We start from the raw sequence: 22,288 nt of genomic DNA, 5'->3' as shown, positions 1-22,288 counted from the left end.
TTTTTCTGATGATATTTTTCTGCAAGTAATATATTTACACAAATACACTGGATCCAATAGTTTCTTAGTTAAGGCCAGATTTTCATGGTGACCCATAGGTACATTTAGCAAGTGAATAATACCTTATAAGCAATAAATGTGTTTCTGAAAAAGGAAAATATATTGTCACTAAATTGTTTCTCACTTGAGGTTTTTGCTGTATGTAAATATAATTGCTATTCCTATAAGTTAAAACATTTTATTAATTCTGATATCAATACCTGTACATAGTTCTCATATTATGTATACTACTTTACTGCATTGTCTTGGTAAAATTAGCTGTTATCAGGCTGAGGAATAATTTTTATCTTATTAATTCATCTCTTTTATCTCCTGTGCTTATAAGAGGTAGTGTGGTAAAAATTTGGGATCTGGGTAAATAACTCTTATTGAATAGTCTTGAACAAATTACCTAGCCCTTCTAGATTTAAGCTGCTCCATCTGTCAACTGAGAAAAATATTACCTCTTTGAGAAGCTTGTTGTGAGGAAAACAATGATATCATGCATGCTAGAAAGTTGTAAAACCTACTGTCCCTTTCTAGCACACAACTGAGTGACACTTCCCAGCCAATTTGATCTCCATATTAACATACAGCTGGTTCTTGCCAATGGAATATAAGAAGAAATGAAGTGTGTCACCCTGGAACCAAACAGTTTTTCTTAGATTTTCTTCAATTTCTTATGCCTTCTCTATGCAGCCCCCTCCACTTCTAAAATGCTATATCCTCACTAGGGACTGTCAAAGCAACCTTAGAATTTAAAATTCCAACGTGGGATTTTTTTTAAATAGCTAAATTGCTTATAAATTGAGGTAGGTGCTTCCCAGGTGGCACTAGTGGTAAAGAACCCACCTGCTAATGCAGGTTAGACTTCAAAGATGCAGATTTGATTCCTGGGTTGGAAAGATCAGCTGGAGGAGGGCACAGCAACCCACTCCAGTATTTTTGCCTGGAGAATCCCATGGATAGAGGAGCCAGGCAAGCTGCAGTCCATAGGGTCTCACAGAGTTGGACACAACTGAAGTGACTTAGCACACACGTATAGTTGATTTACAATATTATGCTAGCTTCTCATGTACAGTGATTTTGTTATATATATGCATACATGCTGCTGCTGCTGCTAAGTTGCTTCAGTCGTCTGACTGTGTGACTCCATAGACGGCAGCCCACCAGGCTCCTCCATCCCTGGGATTCTCTAGGCAAGAATACTGGAGTGGGTTGCCATTTCCTTCTCTATATACATATATATATATATATATATTAATATATCATTATATATATATATTAATATAGATTCTTTTCCATATTCTTTCCCATTATAGATTACATGACATTGAATATAGTTCCCCATGCTATACAGTAGGACCTTGTTGTTTATTTTATATATGGTAGTTTGTATCTGCTAATCTGAAACTACTAATTAATTCCTCCTCCACATTTTAACTTTGACAGCCAAAAGTTTGTTTTCCATGTCTGTGAGTGTTTCTGTTTTGTAAATAAGTTAATTTTTATCATATTTTAGGTTCCTCATATAAGTGATATCATATGGCATATGTCTTTCTATTTTAACTTATCTAACTTAGCATGATCATCTTTAGGTCCATCCATGTTGCTGCAAAATGCATGATTTCATTCTATTTTATGGCTGAGTAACACTCCATTGTATCTATGTACCTCATCTTTTTTTCCATTCATCTGTTGATGGACATTCAGTTTGCCTCCATGTTTTGGCGATCATAAACAGTGCTGCAGTGAACTCTGGGGTGCATGGAGATTTTCACATTAGAGTTTTCTCCAGATATACCCAAAAGTGGGGCTGCTGGATCATATGGTAACTCTAATTTTAGTTTCTTAAGGAACCTTCATGCTGTTAAGAACCTTCATACTGTTTTCCATGATAATTACACCAATTTGCATTCTAAAGTGGGATTTTTAAATGTAGTATATTAATTAGTTCAGTTCAGTTGCTCGGTCATGTTGGACTTCGCAACCCCGTGGACTGTAGCACACCAGGCTTCCCTGCCCATCACCAACTCCCAGAGCTTGCTCAAACTCATGTCCATCGGGTCGGTGATGCCATCCAACCATCTCATCCTCTTTTCCTCCTGCCTTCAATCTTTCCCAGTATCAGGGTCTTTTCCAATGAGTCAGTTCTTCACATCGGGTGGCCAAAGTATTGGAGTTTCAGCTTCAGTATATTAATATTCAGTATAAATACAATGTCATATCATTAATAACAGGTTTTTAAATGGAGTAGGAATGTCATCCTTTTTAAGTTAAAAGTCTAAAGGAGTATAATTTTGCATTTGACTCACTTTGTAAATGTTGAAAACTTGATGAAGCGAAACATTCTAGGAAAACATCAACTATAAAGAAAGTTGCTCCCACCCTGAGACATCTATAGTGTAACCTTGGTTATATCAAAGAGTATAAATTAGTCTAAGGACTTTAAAGAAACATCTAGTCAAATACATTATCTTTATAAATAAGGAATTTGCATCCCAGAAAGGACAAATGACTTCTCCTTGGCCATTCCTGGCCCAGCTCTCTCTACACAATGCATTCATTTTCCTCTCCTGAAACCAAAACTAATTTTCTAAATTGAAGGCTAAAAATAAAAATCTTTTACTTTGCAGTCTTTCATACTGATTTAATTTGATACATTAGTAGTTTGAAAAGCTTATTATTGACTAAAAAAATGGGCTCACAACTTACTATGACTCAAAAACTGAAGACTGTCGGACTGGTGCTGAAGTTGCTTATTTCTCTTCTATCATTTAGATTTATTGTTTTGTTCATTCCAACCTTCTTAATGGAAAAATTACCATTAACTTTTTATGTTTTGATTTCCCTTTTTATTTCTCCCAAAATAGTTTACTTCAGTGATGAGTAGCTTTACATGTGTCTCCTTGGTTTGCCAAAGACATATAGATTAAAATACAGCCTAGAAAGTGGGAGCTATTTTTCTTTCTTCCTATTTGGAGAATTATCTGGCCAGTAGGTATATACTAATATAAGCAGAGAAGTTTAAACTTGAGCTTAGTATGAAGAAAAAATAGAGCATTGAGATCTGAAGTAGGTATAGCCCCTCCAAAAAACCTCAGGACAAACAAGGGAATGGTGGGAGAATAATGGGCAAGGTTTGAAGATATAGGGTGGATTACATACACTTTAGAAACCGAGCAATTAACATGAACTTCATCCACAGAGCTGGTTTTATAAAATTGTGGTCAGCATACCACTCTTGAAAAGTAAGGTGAATTTAGGGGGAGGAGCCAAGATGGTGGAGGAGTAGGATGGGGAGAACACTTTCTCCCCCACAAATTCATCAAAAGAGCATCTAAACGTCGAGTAAATTCCACAAAACAACTTCTGAATGCCGGCAGAGGACATCAGGCACCCAGAAAAGCAACCCAACTCTTCGAAAGGAGGTAGGAAAAAATATAAAAGACAAAAAAAGAGACAAAAGAGGGAGGGACGGAGTTCCGTCCAGGGAAGGGAGTCTTAAAAAGAGAGAAGTTTCCAAACACCAGGAAACCTCCTCACTGCCGAATCTGTGCCGAGCTTTGGAAGCACAGAGGGCAACATAAAAGGGAGAAAAAAGAATAAATAAACAATTAAAAATCGCAGATTGTGAGCCCTAAGGTAACTCCCCCAGCGGAGAAGCAGCGCAGAGGCCTGCACACGGCATTAGCAAGCGGGGGCTGGGCAGGGAAGCGCGGCGCGGGCTGTGTCCCTTAGAGTAAGAATCGGGCCCAAATGTCCTGAGCGCTATCTGAGCGAAATAATTTGGGCTAGCAAACCAGACTGTGGGATATCTACCACGCGAAAAGCCAGCCCTAACCTAAGACACCGCCAGGCCCGCGCACAGAACAAAGGACTGAACAGAGATAGCCGGCTGCAGACCTTCCCCCTCCAGTGAGAGGCAGCCAGAGCCGGAAGGGGGCAATCGCAGCCCCAGAGAGACACTATCTATAAAACTGTAAGCAGGCTTCTTTGCTAACTAAAACTTCTTGGGGGTCTGGACGGTCAACATCTGCCTGAGAAGGTGCGCTGGTTTTACACCCAGATAACTGAGTGGCGGGGAGGCGATAAGTCGCAGCATTGGCGCCCGCCAAACACATCACCTGAGCTGCTGGGATCTGGGAAGAGCACAAAACGCAGGCCCAACCGAATCTGCGCCTCTGAGGACTACCCGAGTGCCTAAACCTGAGCGGCTTGGACCTGGGAGCTCAGCCCAGGGCCTGCCTCTGATTGTTCCCGGTGGAACAACCTAGAGCCCGAGCAGTGTGGGCAGGGAGGCTACACACGCCATGAGCGGGGGCAGACCCAGTCTGGCTGAGGCACTGGGAGCGCATGCCAGTGTTATCTGTTTGCAGCATCCCTCCCTCCCTCCCCACAGCGCGGCTGAACAAGTGAGCCTAAATAAAATTAAAAAAAATAGTGTCCTCCACCGTCCCCTTTGTGTCAGGGCGGGAACCAGACACTGAAGAGACCAGCAAACAGAAGAAGCTATAACAGAGGGAAACGCCTTGGAAGCTACAGGCCATAGATTAAAACGCTGTGGTTACTACGGACTACATAGGAAGGGGCCTATAGATCTTGAGAAATATAAGTCAGACCAAGGAACTAGCCAAAAATGAACTGAACCCACAATACTCACAACAAAACCAGAGAAAGACCTAGATATATTTTTACTATTTTTACGATCAAACTTTCTTTCTTTTTTTTTCTTTTTTTTTAATTAAAAAAAAATTTTAAGTCCTCTATTGTCCTTTAATTTTCACTTTTATAACTATTACTTTGCAAAAAAAAAAAAAGACCCTATTTTTTTTTTCTTCTTCAGCAAACTTCATATATATATTTTATAATTTTTTGACCATGTTTTGTTTTGTGTTTTTTTTTCCTTTTTCTTCTTTTCTTTAACATTGTATTTTTGAAATTCCAAACTCTACTCTAGATTTTTAATTTTAGGCTTTTGGTATATGTTATCAATTTTGTACCTATAGTTTTTTTCATAATTTCTGTGACTTTTTTTTTCCTCTGTTTCTTTCTCTTCTTCTTTTGTATAACACTGTATATCTGCAATTTCAAACTCTACTCAAGATTTTTAATTTATGCTTTTTGGTATTTGATATCAATTTTGTACCTGTATTTTCTTTATAATTTTTGCGACATTGTTTTTGTTGGTTTGTTTGTTTTCTCTCTTTATTTTTCTTCTTCTTTTTTTTAACATTGTATTTGTGAAATTCCAAACTCTACTCTAGATTTTTAACTTTTGCTTTTTGGTATTAGTTATCAATTTTGTACCTGTAGTTTCTTTATAATATTCGCGACCTTGTTTGTTTTTCTTTGTTCATTTTTTCTCTCTTTCTTTTCCTTCTTCTTTGCATTAACATCGCATTTTTGAAATCCCAAACTCTACTCTAGATTTCTAATTTTTGCTTTTATGTATTTGTTACCAATTTTGTACCTTTAAGAACCCAATCTTCAGGACCCATTTTTCACTAGGGAACGAGATTACTGGCTTGACTGCTCTCTCTCCCTTTGGACTCTCCATTTTCTCCACCAGGTTGCCTGTATCTCCTCCCTAACCCCTCTCTACTCTACACAACTCTGTGAATTTCTGTGTGTTCCAGACGGTGGAGAACACTTAGGGAACTGATTACTGGCTGGATCTGTCTCCCTCCTTTTCCTTTCCCCCTTTTATCCTTCTGGCCACCTCTGTCTCCTGCTTCCTTCTTCTCTTCTCTGTATAACTCCATGAACATCTCTGAGCAGTCCAGTTGTGGAGTGCACATAAGGAAGTGACTACTGGCTAGCCCACTCTCTCCACTATTGATTCCACCTCATCTCATTTGGGTCACCTCTATCTCCCTCCTCCCACTTCTCTTCTCCATGTAACGCTGTGAACCTCTCTGAGTGACCCTCACAGTAGAGAAACTTTTCATCTTTAACGTAGATGTTTTATCAATGGTGTTGTATAGAAGGAGAAGTTTTGAAACTACTGTAAAAATAAGACCGATAACTGGAAGTAGGAGGCTTAAGTCCAAACCCTGACTCCAGGCAACTCCTGACTCCAAGGAACATTAATTGACAGGAGCTCATCAAACGCCTCCATACCGACACTGAAACCAAGCACCACACAAGGGCCAACAAGTTCCAGGGCAAGACATACCAAGCAAATTCTCCAGCAACAAAGGAACACAGCCCTGAGCTTCAAGATACAGGCTGCCCAAAGTCACCCCAAAACCAAAGGCATCTCATAACTCATTACTGGACATTTCATTACACTCCAGAGAGAAGAAATACAGCTCCATCCACCAGAACATCGACACAAGCTTCCCTAACCAGGAAACCTTGACAAACCACCTGTACAAACCCACACACAGTGAGGAAATGCCACAATAAAAGAGAACTCCACAAACTGCCAGAATACAGAAAGGACACCCCAAATTCAGCAATTTAAACAAGATGAAGAGACAGAGGAATAGCCAGCAGATAAAGGAACAGGATAAATGCCCACCAAACCAAACCAAAGAGGAAGAGATAGGGAATCTACCTGATAAAGAATTCCGAATAATGATAGTGAAATTGATCCAAAATCTTGAAATTAAAATGGAATCACAGATAAATAGCCTGGAGGAAAGGATTGAGAAGATGCAAGAAAGGTTTAACAAGGACTTAGAAGAAATTAAAAAGAGTCAATATATAATGAATAATGCAATAAGTGAAATTAAAAACACTCTGGAGGCAACAAATAGTAGAATAACAGAGGCAGAAGATAGGATTAGTGAATTAGAAGATAGAATTGTAGAAATAAATGAATCAGAGAGGATAAAAGAAAAACGAATTAAAAGAAATGAGGACAATCTCAGAGACCTCCAGGACAATATTAAACGCTACAAAATTCGAATCATAGGGGTCCCAGAAGAAGAAGATGAAAAGAAAGACCATGAGAAAATACTTGAGGAGATAATAGTTGAAAACTTCCCTAAAATGGGGAAGGAAATAATCACCCAAGTCCAAGAAACCCAGAGAGTCCCAAACAGGATAAACCCAAGGCGAAACACCCCAAGACACATATTAATCAAATTAACAAAGATCAAACACAAAGAACAAATATTAAAAGCAGCAAGGGAAAAACAGCAAATAACACACAAGGGAATACCCATAAGGATAACAGCTGATCTTTCAATAGAAACTCTTCAAGCCAGGAGGGAATGGCAAGACATACTTAAAATGATGAAAGAAAATAACCTACAGCCCAGATTATTGTACCCAGCAAGGATCTCATTCAAGTATGAAGGAGAAATCAAAAGCTTTTCAGACAAGCAAAAGCTGAGAGAATTCTGCACCACCAAACCAGCTCTCCAACAAATACTAAAGGATATTCTCTAGACAGGAAACACAAAAATGGTGTATAAATTCGAACCCAAAACAATAAAGTAAATGGCAACGGGATCATACTTATCAGTAATTACCTTAAATGTAAATGGGTTGAATGCCCCAACCAAAAGACAAAGACTGGCTGAATGGATACAAAAACAAGACCCTTACATATGTTGTCTACATATGTTGAGACCCACCTCAAAACAGGGAACACATACAGACTGAAAGTGAAGGGCTGGAAAAAGATTTTCCATGCAAATAGGGACCAAAAGAAAGCAGGAATAGCAATACTCATATCAGATAAAATAGACTTTAAAACAAAGACTGTGAAAAGAGACAAAGAAGGTCACTACATAATGATCAAAGGATCAATCCAAGAAGAAGATATAACAATTATAAATATATATGCACCCAACATGGGAGCACCACAGTATGTAAGACAAATGCTAACAAGTATGAAAGGAGAAATTAACAACAACACAATAATAGTGGGAGACTTTAATACCCCACTCACACCTATGGATAGATCAACTAAACAGAAAATTAACAAGGAAACACAAACTTTAAACGATACAATAGACCAGTTAGACCTAATTGATATCTATAGGACATTTCATCCCAAAACAAGGAATTTCACCTTTTTCTCAAGCGCACATGGAACCTTCTCCAGGATAGATCACATCCTGGGCCATAAAGCTAGTCTTGGTAAATTCAAAAAAATAGAAATCATTCCAAGCATCTTTTCTGACCACAATGCAGTAAGATTAGATCTCAATTACAAGAGAAAAACTATTAAAAACTCCAACATATGGAGGCTGAACAACACGCTGCTGAATAACCAACAAATCACAGAAGAAATTAAAAAAGAAATCAAAATTTGCATAGAAATGAATGAAAATGAAAACACAACAACCCAAAACCTGTGGGACACGGTAAAAGCAGTCCTAAGGGGAAAGTTCATAGCAATACAGGCACACCTCAAGAAACAAGAAAAAAGTCAAATAAATAACCTAACTCTACACCTAAAGCAACTAGAAAAGGAAGAAATGAAGAACCCCAGGGTTAGTAGAAGGAAAGAAATCTTAAAACTTAGAGCAGAAATAAATGCAAAAGAAACAAAAGAGATCATAGCAAAAATCAACAAAACCAAAAGCTGGTTTTTTGAAAGGATAAATAAAATTGACAAACCATTAGCCAGACTCATCAAGAAACAAAGGGAGAAAAATCAAATCAATAAAATTAGAAATGAAAATGGAGAGATCACAACAGACAACACAGAAATACAAAAGATCATAAGAGTACTATCAACAATTATATGCCAATAAAATGGACAACGTGGAAGAAATGGACAAATTCTTAGAAAAGTACAACTTTCCAAAACTTGACCAGGAAGAAATAGAAGATCTTAACAGACCCATCACAAGCACGGAAATTGAAACTGTAATAAAAAATCTTCCAGCAAACAAAAGCCCAGGTCCAGACGGCTTCACAGCTGAATTCTGCCAAAAATTTAGAGAAGAGCTAACACCTATCCTCCTCAAACTCTTCCAGAAAATTGCAGAGGATGGTAAACTTCCAAACTCATTCTATGAGGCCACCATCACCCTAATACCAAAACCTGACAAAGATCCCACAAAAAAAGAAAACTACAGGCCAATATCACTGATGAACATAGATGCAAAAATCCTTAACAAAATTCTAGCAATCAGAATCCAACAACACATTAAAAAGATCATACACCATGACCAAGTGGGCTTTATCCCAGGGATGCAAGGATTCTTCAATATCCACAAATCAATCAATGTAATACACCACATTAACAAATTGAAAAATAAAAACCATATGATTATCTAAATAGATGCAGAGAAAGCCTTTGACAAAATTCAACATCCATTTATGATCAAAACTCTCCAGAAAGCAGGAATAGAAGGAACATACCTCAACATATTAAAAGCTATATATGACAAACCCACAGGAAACATTATCCTCAATGGTGAAAAATTGAAAGCATTTCCTCTAAAGTCAGGAACAAGACAAGGGTGCCCACTTTCACCATTACTATTCAACATAGTTTTGGAAGTTTTGGCCACAGCAATCAGAGCAGAAAAAGAAATAAAAGGAATCCAAATTGGAAAAGAAGAAGTAAAGCTCTCACTGTTTGCAGATGACATGATCCTCTACATAGAAAACCCTAAAGACTCCACCAGAAAATTACTAGAACTAATCAATGACTATAGTAAAGTTGCAGGATATAAAATCAACACACAGAAATCCCTTGCATTCCTATACACTAATAATGAGAAAACAGAAAGAGAAATTAAGGAAACAGTTCCATTCACCATTGCAACGGAAAGAATAAAATACTTAGGAATATATCTACCTAAAGAAACTAAAGACCTATATATAGAAAACTATAAAACACTGGTGAAAGAAATCAAAGAGGACACTAATAGATGGAGAAATATACCATGTTCATGGATTGGAAGAATCAATATAGTGAAAATGAGTATACTACCCAAAGCAATCTATAGATTCAATGCAATCCCTATCAAGCTACCAACAGCATTCTTCACAGAGCTAGAACAAATAATTTCACAATTTGTATGGAAATACAAAAAACCTCGAATAGCCAAAGCGATCTTGAGAAAGAAGAATGGAACTGGAGGAATCAACCTACCTGACTTCAGGCTCTACTACAAAGCCACAGTTATCAAGAGAGTATGGTACTGGCACAAAGACAGAAATATATATCAATGGAACAAAATAGAAAGCCCAGAGATAAATCCACACACATATGGACACCTTATCTTTGACAAAGGAGGCAAGAATTTACAATGGATTAAAGACAATCTCTTTAACAAGTGGTGCTGGGAAATCTGGTCAACCACTTGTAAAAGAATGAAACTAGAACACTTTCTAACACCATACACAAAAATAAACTCAAAATGGATTAAAGATCTAAAAGTAAGACCAGAAACTATAAAACTCCTAGAGGAGAACATAGGCAAAACACTCTCTGACATACATCACAGCAGGATCCTCTATGACCCACCTCCCAGAATATTGGAAATAAAAGCAAAAATAAACAAATGGGACCTAATTAACCTTAAAAGCTTCTGCACATCAAAGGAAACTATTAGCAAGGTGAAAAGACAGCCTTCAGAATGGGAGAAGATAATAGCAAATGAAGCAACTGACAAACAACTAATCTCGAGAATATACAAGCAACTCCTACAGCTCAACTCCAGAAAAATAAATGACCCAATCAAAAAATGGGCCAAAGAACTAAATAGACATTTCTCCAAAGAAGACATACAGATGGCTAACAAACACATGAAAAGATGCTCAACATCACTCATTATCAGAGAAATGCAAATCAAAACCACTATGAGGTACCATGTCACACCAGTCAGAATGGCTGCGATCCAAAAGTCTACAAGTAATAAATGCGGGAGAGGGTGTGGAGAAAAGGGAACCCTCTTACACTGTTGGTGGGAATGCAAACTAGTACAGCCACTATGGAGAACAGTGTGGAGATTCCTTAAAAAACTGGAAATAGAACTGCCTTATGATCCAGCAATCCCACTGCTGGGCATACACACTGAGGAAACCAGAAGGGAAAGAGACACGTGTACCCCAATGTTCATCGCAGCACTGTTTATAATAGCCAGGACATGGAAGCAACCTAGATGTCCATCAGCAGATGAATGGATAAGAAAGCAGTGGTACATATACACAATGGAGTATTACTCAGCCATTAAAAAGAATACATTTGAATCAGTTCTAATGAGGTGGATGAAACTGGAGCCTATTATACAGAGTGAAGTAAGCCAGAGAGAAAAACACCAATACAGTATACTAACGCATATATATGGAATTTAGAAAGATGGTAACAATAACCCTGTGTACGAGACAGCAAAAGAGACACTGATGTATAGAACAGTCTTATGGACTCTGTGAGAGAGGGAGAGGGTGGGAAGATTTGGGAGAATGGCATTGAAACATGTAAAATATCATGCATGAAACGAGTTGCCAGTACAGGTTCGATGCACGATACTGGATGCTTGGGGCTGGTGCACTGGGACGACCCAGAGGGATGGAATGGGGAGGGAGGAGGGAGGAGGGTTCAGGATGGGGTACACATATATACCTGTGGTGGATTCATTTAGATATTTGGCAAAACTAATACAATTATGTAAAATTTAAAAATAAAATTAAATTAAAAAAAGTAAATAAATAAAAAGCAGAAAAAAAAAAAAGAAAAGTAAGGTGAATTTAGCAGTTCATCTCTTAGCAGTTCAGTTTTTTTAATTTTAGCATTTATGCCTTTCTTCTAATAGGAATCAAGAAAACATAACTTGCACATGAAATCAAAGCCAGGAAAGGTGGATTAAAGACAAAAATGAGGTAGGTAATATTTAATGTAATGGGACACCAAAAAATTATGAAACAATGATGTTTACATTCCTAAAGATGATACAGAAGATTTAATGGTTTTCTAGACTTAACAGTGGCAACCCACTCCAGTACTCTTGCCTGGAAAGTCCCATGGATGGAGGAGCCTGATGGGCTGCAGTCCATGGGGTCGCTAAGAGTCGGACACGACTGAGCAACTTCACTTTCACTTTTCACTTTCATGCATTGGAGAAGGAAATGGCAACCCACTCCAGTATTCTTGCCTAGAGAATCCCAGGGACGGGGGAGCCTGGTGGGCTGCTGTCTATGGGGTCACACAGAGTCGGACACGACTGAAGCGACTTAGCAGCAGCAGCAGACTTAACATGGTGATCATTTTGAAATATGTAGAAATATCAAATCACTGTATTGTGTACAAGGAACTAACATAGTGTTGTAGGGCAATTATACTTTAAAAACAAACAGCTCAAAAAAAAGAGATATTTGTGGTTACTAGAAGTGGGAGGAGGAAGAATTGGATGAATGTAGCCAAAAGGTACAAACTTTCAGCCATAAGATAAGTAAGTACTAGACATTTAATGTACAACATGACAAATATAATTAACACTACGTAAGTAAGTGTTAGTCACTCAGTCATGCCCGACTCTTTGCAACCCCATGGACTGCAGCCCACCAGGCTCCTCTGTCCGTGAGATTTTCCAGGCAAAGATACTGGAGTGGGTTGCCATTTATATGTTAATTATAGCACACAAAAACAAGTTATATTTACAGGAGAGTAAATCCTTTGAGTTCTCATCACAAGGAAAAATTTTTGTTTTCTGTTTATTTATTATCTATATGAAATGAGTGATGTTCACTAAAGTCATTAGGATAATCATTTCATTTCATAATCTATTTACAGTAAATCATTGTGCTGTATACCTTAAACTTATACAGTGTATACTCAGTCACTCAGTCATATCCCCTCTTTGTGACTCCATGCACTATAGCTCCCCAGGCTTCCCTAATGGAATTTTCCAGGCAAGAATACTGGAGTGGGTTGCCATTTCCCTCTCCAGAGGATCTTCCCAACCCAGGGATAGAACCTGTGCCTCTGGCATCTCCTGCATTGAAAGGCAGTTTCTTTACCATTGGGAAGCCCTAAACTTATACAGTTCTGTATGTCAATTTTATCTCAGTAAAACTAGAAGAAAGAAGATTCAACATTTTTCTAATGTAGGAACAACATGATATATTTCTTTTTGATTCATAATAATGGCAATGGAATCCCAAGAATGTAGGTTCCCCTAAGAAACTCATTTGCCTATTTTTCTAGCCCACATTTCAAAATACTAACATCAGGAATAAAGCCCTGCTTGATACCACATAGATATCACACAGATATCACATAGATAATATCTCATAGATAATTTGGTGAACTGGCCATGGCAATGTGACTAGAAAAAACAAGATCTCCAACTTCAAAGTAAACAATGAGTAATGGAAAAAATAAATGAGAGTTTTGAATTGCTTATTTGAGATAAATTTTATGGCTTTATCAATATAATTGTCACAAGCAATCCATTTTATAATTACCTACAAATCAACAATTCTAAGCAAACCACCAGGCTAATAGCATCATGGATACAAAGATGATTATAAGAAGGCTTCCACTGGGAAGACTAATTAGAGTGAGAGGGCAGAAAAGAGGGAACAACCGTCCAAAAAAAAAAAGGCAGAAATTATGTTTTTATAAGGTGGGTGAAGGAGAGGTGGCAACCCACTCCAGTGTTCTTGCCTGGAGAATCCCAGGGACGGGGGAGCCTGATTGGCTGCCGTCTATGGGGTCGCACAGAGTTGAACACGACTGAAGCGACTTAGCAGCAGCAGTAGTAAGGTGGGTGAAAATGCTCTGAATTTGATAATGATGGTGCCCTCTATTTAATGAGTCCTTTCTATGTGTTAGGCACAGTTTTAAGTATTTATAATGGATTATTTTACTTATTCCTGAGAGTAACCCTGTAACATTGATGATATTAAACTTTGATATATTCTATAATGTATACAAATCAATGTTGAAACCTGAGCTGCCGGCTCTAAGAGTGCACATTCTTAAAAATTGCTCCAGGTTGTTTGGGCATTACCATCTGTAAAGGCCTCATCAAAGAGAAACCATTTATTTATGTTTTAAATTCATAAAGAAAGTATGGATGAGCTGACAAGCCATTCAAAAGAGAAAAGATTAAAATTCAATGTGTATATAGGATTGGCTATTTATATTCAGGAAAACATGGACAGAGTAGTTCTGTTACCAGCCGAGAAATTATAGAAAACCAAGCTGGAAAGTTCCCAAGATCTCAGGGGCTTATATATCAGGAACAAAGTTTATTGTTGTTGTCATTTAGTCACTAAGTCATGTCTGACTCTTTTGCTACCCCATGGACTATAACCCGACGGCTCCTCTGTCCATGGCCTTTTCCCAGCAAGAATACGAATGTGGGTTGCTATTTCCTTCTCCAAGGGATCTTCCCAATCCAATGATTGAACCTGCATCTCCTGCCTTGGCAGGAGGATTTTTTTTTTTACTACTGAGCCACCAGGGAAGCCCATTATAGCTTGTGCTTAATTGAATCTCCTGAATTCTTGGGATATGAGGAAAGTTGTGGTTCAGAAAGACTCACTGGGCCACAGTGCAAATAAAAATAGTGCAGTGACTAAGAGGGTGAGTCTGAAAGCAAACCACCTGAATTCATGTCCCAGCTGCCATATCTGATCCCTGTAATAAACGAACCCCTAGAATTCTATTTCCTTATCCACAGTGGTGCCCTCAGTGTTAATGACACTAAATATGACTGTAGTTATAAGAATTAAAGTAGGTCATTTATATAAAATGTTTGCTATGGTACATGTAGTTAGTACTCAGTAAGTGCTAGCTTTTATGATTAATGTATAAAGGATAGGCTGTAGGAAAGAGACTGACAGCAGGAACGTAGTTTAATAGGCTCCCAACACAGTCCAGATGAGAAAAGATAAAATCGTGAACTAGGACAGTGGCAGTGGCAATGGAAAAGAGGACAGTTACACAAGATATTTCAGAGGGCTAAGTGCCTTCGTGATTCATTAGATGTGGGAGGCAGACATGGGACTCTGAGTGTTCACGCCTGGCTCACTGGGACAATGATGGTGCTGTTACCAGATATAGAACAATCAGGAAGAGATGGTTTGCAGAGAAACTGTGGATCCAGAATCTATTTTGATGTATTGATTATGGATTGTAGGTATTCTTCAAGCCTTATCAATCCACCACCAAGGCAATATTTTTCTCAAGAGTAATGCAGATAAGTGATAAAGATGATTCAGGTGGTGTATACAGAATTATCACACAGCATTGAATTATATGTAAGAAAATCCCTTCCTGCTTCTTCTATTCTTCAGTTTAAATCAAAGAAGTGTTTTACTTTGATGCTATTTATCTTTTCCCTTTTCTCTATCTTTCTTTTCTAACATATTCAGAGTCTGGGAAACACAAATATGTGCACTTAAAATTTAAGCGCATTTCTTTATTTTTCATTATATTAATCAATTTCTATTCATGTCAAATGTTTCTGGTTTTCCAATTATGGTCCTAATATGAACTTCCCTTTTAAAAATTCATTTTATTAATAACAAGGAATCAATTTAAAGAAAAAAATACTAAGGAACCCACAGAATAATCATTACTTTGATATAACAAAATCATGAAAGGTGAACTTGAATGAGAGAAGGTTAGAAATCCATACAGTAAACTAGACCAAATTTTAGGTAATATTCTTGCCTAGTTTTGACAGTTTTCTCAAAATAAGACACATTTGCTGTAAATCTAAGAGAAAACTACTTTGTTTGTAATGACCAGCATTCAAAAAAATCTATAATTGTGATCTTCTGATAACTTCCCAAGAAAGTTGTTAATATAACTTCTTTGTAGGTATCAACTAGTTATGGAGCAATGCTTTGAGGATAAGAATGGCATCAGAAATAAAACAAAGTAACACACAGAAACTTTTGATCATTACACAGTCAACTATTACAAGAATCAAGATGCTCCTCAGCATTAGTGTTTCCTTTTTCTTCACAGAGGCAATTGAAATGGTACTGCACACAAAAAAACAAACCAGCAAGAGCTGGGAGTGGACAAAAAGACCAAGATGGAGGCTAACTCCAATATTAAATTTCATAAGGAATCAATGCAATCAATTAAATGGTGCTATTCAATATCAACTCTGATATCAATACAGGTTTGCTTTGATTTTTCTAGGAAGAAAAATAGTTCATTCATTTTGATATTTAGCAAAACTAATACAATTTTGTAAAGTTTAAAAATAAAATAAAAATCAATAAATAAAAACAAAAGAAAAAGAAATCAGTCTGCTCCAAAAGAAACTAAAATAAAAATAAAAGAAAAATAGTTCAGTGATGCCTTGATAAATTTTTTTTTTTTCCTTTTTAAAACACATCAACTTTATTGGGGTTTAATTTGCATACAACAAATGCAAACATTTTAAGTGAATAGTTTCAAGAGTTTAGGTAAGTTTCTTAAAAAAATGGGCCCTTTTTTCTTTTTAAAATTTTATCTTTTTTTTTTTTTTTCAGGCCCTTGAGGAACCGATAGGATTTTATTTTTTTTATTTTTATTTTTTTAATTTTATTTTATTTCTAAACTTTACATAATTGTATTAGTTTTGCCAAATATCAAAATGAATCCGCCACAGGTATACATGTGTTCCCCATCCTGAACCCTCCTCCCTCCTCCCTCCCCATTCCATCCCTCTGGGTCGTCCCAGTGCACTAGCCCCAAGCATCCAGTATCGTCATGCTTTAAGTAAACAGATTATTTTCTTTTGGAAGTATTTCTTATTAGACAGTAAATACTCATTATTCTCAGTTTGAGACTTTGGGGAGGGGATGATATTAAACCCTATGATATCAAATCAATACTTCCCTGACCATTAGTTGGTTTTAAGGCCATTCTGGGCTCAAATGACTAAACAAAAAATCTGCTAGTCATAAGTTTGTGGGTTCTGTTTTAGGGTGCTATGATAACTATAGAGATATGAATACACAGCAGAATTTAACACCCTTTTTCTTGTTCTGGAAGCATGCAGACTTAGAGAATATTTTTACATATGTTCTTTCACAGATGGAAGACCTGTTCTAAGACAATCCTGAATCTGTAAATGGGGACAAAAATAAGGACTGTTCTAGTACTTGATGGTCAGGATTTCCAGTGAATAAGAGAACATAAGGCCACATTTTTAAAAATAGACTAGAGCAGTTCTTGATTTTCTTTCGGATTCTATTTGCTGCTTGAGTTTTTTTTTTTTTTTAAAGAAAGCTGAAAATGCCAAAAACAATATTAGGGCCAGATAGCTTTGATTTAAAGGATGGTATTTATGAAGGTAGAATCTTAAATTTCCATGTTTGTCTAGGTTTTTGTTTCTTTCTGTACTGTAGACCAAAGCTTTTTAGTCAACACAAAACTATCTCCTATGAATTTCAGGGGAAGAAAAATTAGTATGTGTAAATAAATAATCAGAAAGCGACTTAACTCAAGGAAACAAATATAAAAAGATATATCTTAATAGATGGTAAGTTGTGAACACAATGTTTATATTTGAAATTAGGGCATATTTAAATTCACATAGCTTTAAAAAGGAGTAGCTGGAGTAATTTTTATGAAGTTTGTACTCAGCATTGCAAAGGGTTTGTATGAACCTATACCCACCCGTGAGATAGATGTGGTCTAGAAATATGTCTGATTTGTCCCACATGTTTTTATACTGTTAAAATTATGATAGTTGATTATAGATTTTTAGTTTTTCTTGAAAAAACTGAAGCCCTGACCACATTAGGCCCCAGAAACACTTGATAATTCTAATCAATAATATTAGGCACTACTACTTACTGAATGTTCACTGTCAGGTTTTATTCTAAGCATTTTATCTTTTATTTTCATACATGCAATATGCCTATGAGGCAGATCTTTTTGTGCACAGTATTTCTCTGAGATAGCTGGTCTCCTGAGAAATTCAGTAATTTCTTAAAATTTGTAGCTGGTAACTGATGGAGTTGAGATTTGAACCCAGGCCTGTCTGACACTAAAACCCAGTCCCTTATTCACAATAAGCCAGTTTAAACCATTTCATTATTGAATAGGGAATTAGTCCATATATACTATGGTCACTTTTCTTCATTTTTGAAAAGTTAATCTTCCTCATGCGATATTTTTTAATATAAATTTATTTATTTCACTTGGAGGCTAATTACTTTACAATATTGTATTGGTTTTGCTATACATTGACATGAATCCTCCACAGGTGTACATGTGTTCCCCATCCTGAACCCCCCTCCCACCTCCCTCCCCATCCCATCCCTCTGGGTCATCTCAGTGCACCAGCCCCAAGCACCCTGTAACATTCATTGAACCTGGACTAGCGATTCATTTCACATATGATAATATACATGTTTCAATACCATTTTCCCAAATCATCCCACCCTCACCCTCTCCCACAGGGTCCAAAAGACTGTTCTATACATCTGTGTCTCTTTTGCTGTCTTGCATACAGGGTTATCGTTACCATCTTTCTAAATTCCATATATATGTGTTAGTATACTGTACTGGTGTTTTTCTTTCTGGCTTACTTCACTCGTATAATAGGCTCCAGTTTTATCTACCTCCTTAGAACTGATTCAAATGTATCCTTTTTAATGGCTGAGTAATGTTCCATTTTGTGTATGTACCACTGCTTTCTTATCCGTTCGTCTGCTGATGGACATCTAGGTTGCTTTCATGTCCTGGCTATTATAAACAGTGCTGCGATGAACATTGGGGTACACGTGTCTCTTTTGATTCTAGTTTCCTCAGTGTGTATGCCCAGCAGTGGGATTGCTGGGTCGTATGGCAGTTCAGTTTCCACACTGTTCTCCATAGTGGCTGTACTAGTTTGCATTCCCACCAACAGTGCAAGAGGGTTCCCTTTTCTCTACACCCTCTCCAGCATTTATTGCTTGTAGACTTTTGGATCACAGCCATTCTGACTGGCGTGAAATGGTACCTCATTGTGGTTTTGATTTGCATTTCTCTGATAATGAGTGATGTTGAGCATCTTTTCATGTGTTTGTTAGCCATCCGTATATCTTCTTTGGAGAAAAATATGTTTAGTTCTTTGGCCCATTTTTTGATTGGGTCATTTATTTTTCTGGAATTGAGCTGCAAGAGTTGCTTGTATATTTTTGAGACTAATTCTTTGTCAGTTGCTTCATTTCCATGTGATATTTTAAATGCAGCTATTTCAATATATTATGAAACATATTTCTTAAAAGAAACATTATATCTATGCCTAATAAATATTTTCTTCTTTTTAAATAATAGACATTGATTTTTCTAAAGGAAATTAAGCAAATGATTTACTTATCCAATTTGAATCTAACTTGCTTTAAATTTATAAAATCCATTTATGTTTATGTATCATGCTAGAATACCAATTATAGTTGTCTCCAGTAAATTAAGAGATTTAATTGGCTGAATATCATTTCTGGACAAGTACTGAAAGCTTCTAAATCATTTATACCAGAACTTAAACTCTGGAAAGGTCATTTAAAATTATTTTCAAGAGCATCTCACCAGAAGTCGTCTTCACTACTTCAGTGGTATTTCTCAGTCCAACAAATGAAAATTGATAAAGTCTCCAAGACCTTGTGTCACCCACTTCAACAGAACTACGCTTCCACTGATAGACAATTTCTTCACGTGGATAGCCATCTGCCATGAGATAGGAAATATATTTAAAATTATTAAAAATGAATATAATAGCAACCACTTTCTATGAATACACTGAGGGAAATAACCAAAGAAATAGTTGTGACTTGGATGATGATCCTGTATTAAAGAGCATTCAGTTCAGTTCAGTCGCTCAGTTGTGTTGACTCTTTGTGACCCTATGGACTGCAGCCTGTCAGGCTTCCCTGTCCACCAACACCCAGAGCTCAAACTCATGTCCATTGAGTCAGTGATGCCACCCAACCATCTCATCCTCTGTCATCCCTTTCTCCTCCTGCCTTCAATCTTTCCCAGCATCAGGGTCTTTTCAAATGAGTTAGCTCTTCGCATCAGGTGGCCAAAGTATTGGAATTTCAGCTTCAACATCAGTCCTTCCATGAATATTTAGGACTGATTTCCTTTAGGATGGACTGGTTGGATCTCCTTGCAGTCCAAGGGATTCTCAAGAGTCTTCTCCAACACCACATTACAGGAGAGAAAATATATATCCTAACAGGGAAATCAGATTTTAAAATCATGAGATCAAAATTACCTGTGAAAGTATAAGGTATACTAAACAGAGTTTGTATATACTATATGAATACTTCATATTGTCTGGGGTAAGATATACATAGCATATAATAAATACTATATACTGTCAGTTCAGTTCAGTTCAGTGGCTCATCATGCCTGACTCTTTGCAACCCCATGAACTGCAGAACGCCAGGCCTCCCTGTTCATCATCCATTCCCGGAGTTCACCCAAACCCATGTCCATTGAGTCAGTGATGTCATCCAACCATCTCATCTTCTGTCATCCCCTTCTCCTCCTGCCCTCAATCTTTCCCAGCATCAGGGTCTTTTCAAATGAGTCAGCGCTTCGCATCAGGTGGCCAAAGTATTGGAGTTTCAGCTTCAACATCAGTCCTTCCAATGAACACCCAGGACTGATCTCCTTTAGGATGGACTGGTTGGATCTCCTTGCAGTCCAAGGGACTCTCAAGAGTCTTCTCCAACACCATGGTTCAAAAGCATCAATTCTTCGGCACTCAGCTTTCTTTATAGTCCAACTCTCACATCCATACATGACCACTGGAAAAACCATAGCCTTGACTAGATGGTCCGTTGTTGACAAAGTAATGTCTCTGCTTTTTAATATGCTGTCTAGGTTGGTCATAACTTTCCTTTCAAGGAGTAAGCATCTTTTAATTTCATAGCTGCAATCACCATCTGCAGTGATTTTGGAGCCCAGAATAATAAAGTCAGCTTCTGTTTCCACTGTTTCCCCATCTATTTCCCATGAAGTGATGGGACCAGATGCCATGATCTTAGTTTTCTGAGTGTTGAGCTTTAAGACACCTTTTCACTCTCCTCTCACTACATATGCAGGATAATGTTTATGGTGAAAGGGACTCAAAAGGCGGAGATTTTGAGTCATGTAGAAATAGAAAATAATGGAAGAAGAAGTATCTAGGATGTCTGGTAAAGAATATGCTTGCTATGCATGAGATGTGGCAGGAGCCACAGGTTCAGTCCCTGGGTGGAAGGAAAGCAGATTCAAATCCCTATCCAGGGCATGTCCTTGGAGTAGAAGGAAAAAATTACCTCAACTATTTATATTATTCTCACACTAAATTTGTTGAGGCTTCTTTTTAATATACAACTATAACTAAAAGTAGTAAGTAGAAATGCCAAGGGGAAGATACCTATGAGAACTATGTCGATTCTTTAGGGTTCAGTCATATTCAGCCAAAACAACAGAAAGCAATCATGAAACAAATGTTACATGGATAATGTAGTGATCAATAGTACCTTTTCCTTGCTTACCTTTTCCATAATACCCTAGACAAGTTTCTTAATTTTTCTCCTAAGTTATTTGTTCACCTATGGGTGTACTTACATGGGGGTGATTGTACTTATTTTGTGGAATTGCTTTTCAATATGTATTTGTTGAATGGATAAACATTACTATTAAGTAAAGTGTGTAGGGTAAACTCAAGTAAAATAGATGGCCCATAAAACTAGAAATCTTCTCCACTGTATGTCTGCTAATAATTCTGTGGAAAGGTAAATTTTGGTTATGGAAGGTGATTGACTCCTTGGAATAAAATCCCTTGTCTCTTTTATTCTTTGGTTTTGGTCCAACTTTTTGTCCACTATATTAATTAATTTAAAAGAAAGAAAGAAAGCAGGATCCGCAGGTTGCTATTGAGAGGGCGGTGGCGGGTGGTAGGGCAGGATGCGATGAAAACTGAGAATTTAAGAATGATAATATTAAGGAACTTCCTATGGAGAATATGTTGGTGATTGAATTGTTTTGATAGCAATAAATAATACTAAGTTGATTTTGGGCTCAGAAGACAATTGTCAATCAGCAACCTGATGGCATAGAAATCACTGTTTCTTAAGTTTTATCTAACTCAGGAGAGGAGTAGTCTCAGTTGGAAAATTAAAAGAAAATAAATACCATATCCTAAGCCTTAGGGGAGTTTTCACTTAAAAATAGTCTATCCTTGGACAAGGTAAAACATATGAAATAAGATTTATAATGAGAACTTATCTTGATATATATAAAATATACAATGAATTTTTTCTTTGGTGACCTTTGTTTTGCTTTTTTTGTTTTGTTTTTTGTTTCCCTCTGGAAATGTTTGTCAAAACAGGTGAT

General features: G+C 37.1%; 1 protein-coding gene across 13 annotated transcripts in view; it reads right to left on the bottom strand.

Moving 5' to 3' along the window:
* Nucleotides 1–22,288, bottom strand: part of GABRG2 (gamma-aminobutyric acid type A receptor subunit gamma2) — a 248,991-nt gene that overhangs the window by 80,731 nt on the left and 145,972 nt on the right. For 12 of the 13 annotated variants that reach the window (XM_055561939.1, XM_055561977.1, XM_055561946.1 and 9 more), the window contains one exon: nt 19,487–19,624. The exons of the other annotated variant lie outside the window; for it this stretch is intronic. In XM_055561939.1, coding sequence (XP_055417914.1) covers nt 19,487–19,624 — 138 coding nt within the window. The remainder of the gene's footprint in view (nt 1–19,486; nt 19,625–22,288) is intronic. 13 annotated transcript variants of the gene reach the window in all.

Source organism: Bubalus kerabau, chromosome 1 (assembly GCF_029407905.1).
Source record: "Bubalus kerabau isolate K-KA32 ecotype Philippines breed swamp buffalo chromosome 1, PCC_UOA_SB_1v2, whole genome shotgun sequence".
Classification (NCBI taxonomy): Eukaryota; Metazoa; Chordata; class Mammalia; order Artiodactyla; family Bovidae; genus Bubalus; species Bubalus kerabau.
Note: the sequence above shows the minus strand (reverse complement) of the source record. Positions and strands in the feature narration are given on the sequence as shown.